The sequence below is a fragment of the Natator depressus genome, chromosome 1 (genome assembly GCF_965152275.1).
Source record: "Natator depressus isolate rNatDep1 chromosome 1, rNatDep2.hap1, whole genome shotgun sequence".
Lineage (NCBI taxonomy): Eukaryota > Metazoa > Chordata > Testudines > Cheloniidae > Natator > Natator depressus.
The window spans coordinates 211,861,843-211,871,624 of record NC_134234.1 but is presented as its reverse complement, the minus strand read 5'-3'; the positions used below and the strand labels follow the sequence as shown (position 1 = coordinate 211,871,624).

Sequence of the window (9,782 nt, the reverse complement as noted above, 5' to 3'; positions counted from 1 at the left end):
AGTACAACAGTGAGGTATCATCTTTAAAGAAGAAATACTTAATATTGTCCCATTATTTTCCTTTATTGAGTTTTTTAAACACAGTTTAATTTCTGGCAGTCTGAGCCACAGTACAACTGTGCTGAAAATAGAAATACAAAGATAATCAACAATACGTGTATTAACAAGAACTTCAGCTTTTTCAGCTGATGCTGCTTTAACTAGATGCTTAGACACAATTGTATACCTACATTACAGCAGGAATCAAACCATGGTCTCCCACAAGGCAGTGTATGCTGCTAACCACCTAGGAATACTGTCAAACTTGTCCCACATGAACAAAGCTAGGAGCATCTTTAATGGGTTCATGATTCAGGTCCATTGGCTGAGTGTAAATGAAGACTATTTGGTGGGAAAGTGCAGCAGGAGGTTACTTGGGGGATTTCTCACAGATGCATAGGAAAGGAACTGCACAGCTGGAGGCATGGAGGGCATCCTTCAATAGGACAGCACAGTGCTGCACGGGGCTGTTAGAGGTGACCCTGCAAAAGACACAAAAGGAACACAGATGGGCTGTGGGAAGAATAGTGAAAGATTCCTTGCCGAAAGAGAAACAGACTCATGTTTTACTCCACCCATATTCTGGTTAATGACTTCAGAGGGAGTTTTTCCTGAGTAAACACTGAGTAAGGTGCTCAGGATCTGTCTTATGGACTTGAAAACAACTGAAAACCCCAAAACTAAAAATTGAATCAAACCAACTTTATATTGTTGAATGTTGAGCCATCTTCCCAGGCCCAGCCAGAGCCATTGAAATTTGTCAATCCAATCCAGTGTTCTTCTGCATGGATCCCCAGGAACAGGTTCTACAAGGGGAAGAAGGACAGAAGGGACAAAGGATCTGAACAAAATCACCCTGGGCAAAAAACAGCAACATAATGTAAGGAAGTAAAATATTCCAACCTTTCAGAAAGACCACGTGATTCCCGCTGACTAAGACCTGCTCTGTGAGCCAAGCAATTTTAGCCTCTTTAATACTTCCTTGAGTCATAGTACTTGTGGGAAAGACCCACAAGAATTGAGAATTTGGGAACTAGTGGTGATCCCAACTGGTGGTGAAGGGGAGCAAAGACCTCACACCTTCAGGGTGCATGTGGAGGAGCAGAAGCATGTCCCAGCACTCACTTATGTTATTTTACGTGTCTGTTAACTAGAAATGAAAGGGGCTAAACAATTCTTTACCAGATGTCATTCATCCCATAATTTTACAGATCTCCATTTCTGATGCCTGTTCTCCCATAATCTATGGGACTCTGCACCACATGTCAGTCTCCCATAATCTCACAGGCAGAGTTGGTCCAAAGATGGTATTATTTTCTACGGAAAATTTCTACCAAAATGGAAAATTCTGACTAGACACCTAAAACTCCAACCCCCAGAAACTAGAAATATTTAGATTTTCAGAAACTGAAAATTTTCAGATGAAAACCAAAACATTTCAGTCAAACTCCCAAAATTTTCAGTTTTGGGTGTTCAATTTTCCAAAATCTAAAACGTGTGAGGAAAACAGACTCTTGGTATGAAAATTTCCATTTAGTCAAAACACCCATTTTCTGTCAAAAACGTTTTGATGAAAAATTTTCAACCAGCTCTTCCTCAGAGCTCCAGACTATCACATCTGCCAATTGAATTGCTACAGATTTGGCTGCATTACTGGCATTTACCTTTTCCCTGTTGTCACTGATTACCAAGAGCCCTGAGTCTTGGGCAGAGCAGAAATTCCAGCTAGAATTCCAATCTTTCTTTTCCTTGGAGAAGTAGTAACAGCTGTCTCTATATCGTACCCACTGGTCAGGGCACCCCGGACAGGAATTATCTGTAAAGGAATCATAAAATACTTATAATGGCTCAGGTCAGAGACTCTGTGTCTTTCCTGAAAATACTTACACTTGATAGCCAAGGCCACTGAGACTCCTAACAACACCAGGCAGAAGATCCCCAGAATCACCGCAATGATCTGCCAGGGAGGAGCTGGAGCAGGGGAAGCTATCAAGAAAACAGGAAACATAAATATGGGCAGAATGAGCCACTGTCCTGAGTATCTGAAGTCAGATAACACACAACCATATCTGAAAACCAAATAACACATTTCCATTCACTAGATGCTAAGTAATTCTGGCAGCCAGTGAGAGTGCTTGCAACAAATTTGTCTGGTCTGTCAGAGCCCTTCACCTGTAAACCACCCTGCTTCTGTGCTATGTGCTGCTTTTTATCTCCCTGCTAGTATGATGTTGATTGATATAATAGAGGAACATTCTTATTTTAATATCCTTAAAAATCTCTCTTGGGGCAGAGGAAGTAGTAAGTTGTTTAACTAAAGACAGAACAACAAAAGGAAGAATATCAGCTGCTTGATCATTTACAATACCTTTGATTTCTGCATATTCAGGTCTTTGATTCAACTGCTGCTTAGGAGAAGTGAGAAATTTTGTATTCGTGTAGATCGTCTCTTTCTTTCTCATTTCTAGTGGGTTATAAGAGTGGAAATTTAAGACTTTTTATGGGGCTAAGATAAGAAATGAGTAGAGAGGTGACTAGCTGCTAAATCTGATATGGATCTGAACTTCCGCAAAGTTGATTGGATTTTGGATCAAGTTTTTCAGTTTGGGTCCATCTCTAAAGGCAAATCATAATACACTAGAACAGGAGAGAACTGTGTGTCACATGGGTTGGCTAAAATAATAATTTCTTTAATATACTTTTTTCTTGCTGCTTGTACTAAACTGTACCACAGAAGAATTAAAAAGTTACACATTTATATAATCTCATTCATTGTAAGTATCATCACACCTTTCTGAATTTACAGCACAAGTGATATACTAACGATAAAAGCACCAGGAGCATTTCGCCAGGAAGAATATATTTGCACCTGTAGACCCTTAGGAAGAAGCTGAAAATTTGGAACACAACTTTATGTGGTGTATCTGTCCTTGTCCTGTATTCCTAGAGAAGAAGGAGTCTGATATCACTTCTGAGTAACCTGATAGAAGCACTACGGTGGAGAAATGAAGAGTTATTAACTCTGCAATGAACAATACCAACTGTAATGACACAGGAAACGTGCACACCTCTATCCCAACACAAACAATTCAGAGCAAAGGGGCTATCTTCTCAGGATTCAAATGACACTCATTATAATCATGATGTTAACTTCAAACTCTAGCTGGAACCATTTAAATCAGGGAGGGCAAAGTACGGCCCATGGGCTGGATCCGACCGGTTAGGGCTTTCAATCTGGCCAGCAGGATTGCCAGCCCTGTGGTACAGCGGGTCTAAGGCAGGCTTCCTGCCTACCCAGGCCCTGCGCTGCTCCAGGAAGCGGATGGCACCACATTCCTGCAGCCCCTGGCCGGGGGCAGGGGAGCAGAGGGCTCTGTGCGCTGCCCTCGCCTGCAGGCACCACTCCGCACAGCTCCAATTTGCTGGGAACGGGGAACCGCGGCCAATGGGAGCTTCGGAGGTGGTTCCCACAGGCGAGGGCAGCGCACAGCGGAGATGCCTGACCCACTCCACCCCCAGGAGCCACTGCCAGACATGCTGGCCACTTCTGGGAGCAGCGGGGGGCCAGGGCAGGCAGGGAGCCTGTCTTAGCCCCGTTGCCACCCTGGAGCCACTTGAGATAAGCGATGCTGGGCTGGAGCCTGCACCCTGAACCCCTCCTGTACCCCAATCTCCTGCCCTGAGCCCCCATCCCCTGCCCTGATCCCCCTGCCACAGCCCACATCACTCCTGCACCCCAACCCCCTGCCCTGAGCCCTCTAACTGCCTGCCTTGAGCCCCCTGCCACACTCCTCCTGCACCCCAACCCCCTGCCCGAGCCCTACATTCATGGCCCTGCACACAATTTCCCCACCCAGATGTGGCCCTTGGGCCAAAACGTTTGCCCACCCCTGATTTAAATGGTGAAGTAATTAAGCTACTATATGAGACAAGAAAACAAATTTGTATACAGGTCAATGGGCAGCTTCTGGGTGATGGCGCTTAAGTGACATTCTGATGAAATAGAAACTTTCCCCCAGTGTCCTATAGATAGGCTTGGAAAAATACATTTTTTAATTTTTTTAAATAATTTCAATGTATAATATTTGTCTTTATTTTTAAGTTTTTAAATTTTGATCAATTTAAATTCACAGTGGTGCAAAATTATGAGTTTTAAGCAATTTTTTAAAGATGTTTTCTCTGTTTGAGTTGTTACAGTTGTGGAAAGTTATGGGGGGTCAGACAATAATTATTTAATGACAGTAGATGTTGAGATTTAAACAATGAAAGACGTAAAACTGTTAAAACGCAAACTGTCAACATCATATGTCAAAATGTTAGTCTTAAATCAAACTCTAATATGTTCTTAAGCAGCATTTGTCTTACTTTGACTATCTGTAAATTTTGATAATTATTGAGAGAAATATTTTCTTTTCAGTTTGTGTCTGTCTGGTGAAATCACTATTTATCAACATCCGTCGATAAAAATCTAATCCTTCCAAGCCTACCAATAGAGCCCTTCCAGTAATGGAAGACTGTGTGGCCTTTTGTGTGTGAAAAGGGATAGTTATGGACTCCAGTTTCCTTAGAGTTTCAGTCTGTAGTACGATTTCAACATTTTTTTTCTTTTTCAAGTTTACAGAAACACACACATACCTGAAAGCCTCATGGACACAACGGTGCTCAGTATGTTTCCTCACTTTCTCACAGCCATTATTACACCACTTATCTTAGTGATGATTCAGAGTGTTCAACTGCAATCCCCTCTGGCTGATACAAAAAAAATTGTATCTCTCTATATATTTACTTAGCATTTACTGCCAGCTGTACTGAGTGCAACCACTCAGAACTTCTATAAGAAATCAGTTGGCCTAGTGAAATCCTGTTAAATTACTATGTGTGTATTGAGAACTTACTGCACAGTACATAATAATAACAATAATATCTGGGGCTGGTCAATAAATGGAAAAACAGTTTGGTGGCAAACTTCCAATATTTTGAAATTGTTTCCATTTTGCAGGGTTTGAAATAGATCAATTTTTCACTTTTATAAAATTGTCCATGAAATATTTCCCCCAAAATCTTAGAATTTTTTTTAAAATTGCATTTTAAAATTTTTATTTTCTTTCCATCCTGGTTTTCCTTTTTGCCATAGAATGCAATGAAATGAAGGATGTCCAGGGTTCTTTTCCTTCTCTTTTTTCATATTTTCCTTTTTTCTTATGTTACTTTGTAACTTTGAAAAACTTCTGCAAATTTGGAAGAGCTGCAGTATAGTGTTTAATTTTTCCTTTTGCCACTCTGCAACTTTTGCATAGTTGAGGAAGTTTTCAAAAGCTAGAGTGGTAAAAGGAAAAAGGAACAGAAGAAAAAGGAAAATGTAGACATGATACACTATATTGTATTCAGTGGCAAATCAAAAAAGAGGAGGGTCAAAAGGGGAATATGAAAATATGAATATCTCAAAATTTCAAAATTATTGCTTCAATGAACAAATAGATTCTTAAAGAAAATCCTTCCCCCAAAATGTTACTTTTTTAAAGTCAATTTTTATTGGAAAAATTACAAACAAAAAAATTCAACCAGCTCTCATAAAATCACATTTAGCTCCTTTCATCCCAAAAGTTCTCACAGAGGTTTAAGAAGTATTAACAAGGACCCATATACTCCTTGACAAGCAGAGATTAAATTCTGCAGCAAGTTCCTTGGATTCTCCAGCATTCTGGTGCAGCTGACAGGACATTTTGTGGGAACTTCATTTACATTTAAAACATATAGATTTTTAAAAATACTAAACAAGGAAAAAGTTCACAGTGAGCAATTACTGGTTCTGTTTCAAGCTGAGCTTATGTACTCTTTCTCTTTATTGTTATATGAGAGATTGTCTGGCTTCCTTTTATTAGGTCAGCAACAGCCAACAGAGGAAATAGGAATGTCTTATACTTTATACGTGGGAAGTAGCTTACTCACATTACTCATAAGAATCACCCTCCCCAGAGCACTCAGAACAAGGGGACTTTTAGAGTTAAATACAAGTAAGCAACAAGGAGTAAAACTGTAATGTTTTACTTCCTCGTTACTTACTTGAGAACAAACATGAGTTAATGTTGAAGTTAAACATTACAGTTTTACTTCCAGATTAACTCATATTAGCAAATTTAATTGTTTACTCTGTGTGTGTGTGTGCGTGTGTGTGTGTGCGTGAGAGAGAGTGAGAGACAGAGAGAGAGTGTACAGACAATATAAAGAGGCAAATGCAAAAAAAAAAGTCCCACAATTAGAGAGATAAGGTGGGTGAGGTGTAGCTCGGAAGAGACAAGCTTCTGACTTACACAGAGCTCTTCTTCAGCTCTTTTACCAACAGAAGTTGGTTCAATAAAATATATTACCTCACACATCTAGTCTCTAACATCTTGAGACCAACATGGCTACAACAACACTGCACAGTCCCATAATATTTAGAGTCTTTCTACAGTATTGTTTGCTTTCTTCACATTCTGAGCCTTCTCACACAAACAGCAGCCCCACTCAACTCCTGCCCTCAACACAGCAATTTATAGTTGTTTCCATGGTGCAGAGCTTTCACAGAGTAACCAAAGCTGCTAACCTTTACAGGACTTTACAGGAAACTGTCTGCAACCAAACATCAATATCTGAGAAAAACAGCTCAGGTACTCCCACACTTCATCTCCCAAACACACATGTTCTTTTGTCCACCAGAGAATGGAACGGTTTGTTATTTAAAAAGTAGAATAGACTTGGTTTAAGCACACATGATTCAGTGTGACCTCACTTCCGATGGTGATTAATACGAAGAATCATTGCAAATTTGCCCTGCATCCATGCTACCACTGTTATAAATCCATTCCAGTCAAAGTGCTCTCTGGGTACCTATCCGATAGTTCCCAGTTCAACTCTCAGAAGCAATGTAGAAAAAAAATCATTTGAAATTGACATTTTGAAATGAGAAAATTCATTTCACTTAAATTATTAATTAGAAACATGTTTTTCTTTTGAACTTCTTGATGAAAAATAAAACAAATTCATAAAATTGACCATTTTCTGCTCTGTTAGTGACACAGGTAGTAAAATGCTTTTGAAAATATATTTGCTTTTGAACTACTTACCCTTTCACAATAAAGTACAGTTGAATTGGCAGTGGAAAGACAGCCACTTGGGATGCTGTGAGAGCTCTGATTGGCTGGTGAAAATCCTGAATGGTTTGTGGTTTAGCAGATTTAAGCATCTGCTTCTTATTCTGGCCAAGCTCCTTTTGGTGTTGTCTTGTCTACATGGTGAGTTAATATGCAGTAGATTACCACCTTGACTTTTGTGCACTAACTCACAGTGTAAGATACAGGTGTCATGGTTTCCATGTTCCTCCTTGTACCAATGTGTCAGGCTTTGATGAAAGAACTGACTACTCATAAATATAGCACTTTGCATCCATGCAGTTGCCTCTTCACCTGTGACAACTGCACAGTCCCTATCAATGTACCCTTTCTCATGATGGAATTTTTTTTTTTTACTTCCAGCCATTTTAGTTATGTAATCATAGAATTGTCGGGCTAGAAGGGACCTCATGAGATCATCTAGTCCATCCCCTCATACCGAGACAGGTTTAAGTATACCTAAAACATCTCTGACAAAGGTTTCTCTAACTTGCTCTTAAAAAATGACCTAGACAAATCTGAGAATTGGTCTGAAATCAATAAGATGAAATGCAATAAAAGCAGTTGCAAAGTTCTACACTTTGGAAAGTTAGATCAAATGCACAAATACAAACTGTGGAATAACTGGCTAGGCAGAAAAGGATCTAGGAGTTATAGTGGATCACAAACTGCATGTGAGTCAATAATATGATGCAGTTGCAAAAAAGGCTAATATAATTCTGGGGTGTAGTTAGACAGTTTTTTCTAGTATCTAGCCTAAATATCCCTTGCTGCAGATTAAGCCCATTACTTCTTGTCCTGCCTTTGGTGGACAGGGAAAACAATTGATCCCATCTTCTTTTAAACAGCCCTTAACGTATTGGGAGACTGTTATCAGATCCCCCCTCCATCTTCTTTTCCCAAGACTAAACAGGTCCATTTTTTTTAATCCTTTCTTCATAGGTCAGGTTTTCTAAACCTTTTAACAATTCTGTTGCTCTCCTCTGCACGCTCTCCAATTTGTCCACAACATTCTTATAGTATGTTGCTGCAAACCAGACACATTACTCCACCTGAGACCTCACCAGTGCAGAGTATAGTGAAACAATTACCTCCTATGCCTTACATATGACACTCCTGTTAATATATCCCAGAATGACATCTGCTTTTCTGCCGTGGTGTGGCACTGTTGATTCATATTAAATTTGTGATCTGCTGTAACTTCTAGATCCTTTTCTGCAGTACTACTACCTAGCCAGTTATACCCCATTTGAGTTTTCCTTCCGAAATGTAGTACTTATTTCAACATCACTATCTTAGTTTCCCATAGGTACCTAATCACGCTCGAATCTAAGAGCTGTGGTATATAACAATGCCAAATCATTTTAGTAATAAGAGAACGATTTTGGAGAAGCATATAAATATCTCAAAGGAATGATGAATGAAGTCAAGGGAGATCTAGAGAAAGCAGCAGAATTTCATCATTGCAGGCCACAGAACTTTACCCATCCACTCCTGTAATAGAACCCTAACCTCCGGCCGAGATACTGAAGTCCTCAAATCATGATTTAAAGGCTTGAAATTACCAAGAATTCACTATTTACACTAGTTTAAACCTGCAGGTGATCCGTGACCCATGCTGCAGAAGAAGGCAAAATCCCCCAGGGTCTCTGCCAATCTGACCTGGGGGAAATTCCTTCCTGACCCCAAATATGGCAAGCGATTAGACCTTGGGCATGTGGGCAAGACCCATCAGGCAGATACCTGGGAAAAAATTCTCTGTAGTAACTCAGAGCCCTCCCCATCTAGTGTCCTGTCTCCGGCCATTGGGGATTTTTGCTACTGGCAGTTGCCGATGGGCCACCTGCCGTTGTAGGCAGTCCTGTCATATCATCCCCCTCATAAACTTATCAAGCTTCAGACTTTTAGGTTATTAGCGAGAGCTGCTGCCTCCCCACATGCAGGGCCTGTAGTCTTATCATGGGATAATCACGGTGAAAAGTTGTCAGTGGGTTTATGAAATTCAGTGCAAGAACAATAGCAAATCATAACTAGCTTCCCAATCTTGCTCTTTCATGGAGACATGGATATCAGGTAGGGTAGTGTGGTTAACAAGTCCTGATTAACTGAAACTTCTCTGTGGTTCAGAAATCAAATTGGCCAGATCAGTCACATTGTTCATTTTCTCCAAGAATATTGGCTATAGATTTCTTTTTGACAACATTCCCCACCCACCCCTCCTTTACCCCATTTTGTCCATGTGCATGCCTAAAGACAGAAATTCAGGCACCTAGGGCAATTTTATTGCAAAAACTTAGACACTGAGTGAGTTTAGGTGCTTACAGGATTTGTCATGGGGTTTTGTACATCACAGTGGAGCTAAAACTAAGATGTAAGCACCTAAAATAGGGTCTTAGGTGCTTGACTCCTTTTGAGCATTCTGCCCTTAGTAACTATTACATTCCATTGTTTCAGATTATTTTCCCCCAAATGTAATATCTTGCACTTTGTCCAGCTTGATTCTTACTTTATTACCTGTCAATATTTCTTACTTCTCTAGGGTGATTTATATTATTTCACTCTCCTTAATGATATTCACAGCACTTTCCCCAT

General features: G+C 40.1%; 1 protein-coding gene across 1 annotated transcript; it reads right to left on the bottom strand.

Moving 5' to 3' along the window:
• Positions 1 to 409: 409 nt before the first annotated feature.
• Positions 410 to 2,501, bottom strand: LOC141984867 (killer cell lectin-like receptor subfamily G member 1). Its single transcript, XM_074948327.1, has 5 exons — positions 2,408 to 2,501; positions 1,927 to 2,025; positions 1,704 to 1,855; positions 742 to 845; positions 410 to 521 (listed from the first exon to the last, which is right to left on the bottom strand). The coding sequence occupies exons 1-5, from the start codon at positions 2,499 to 2,501 to the stop codon at positions 410 to 412; spliced, it is 561 nt and encodes a 186-aa protein (XP_074804428.1).
• Positions 2,502 to 9,782: the final 7,281 nt, after the last annotated feature.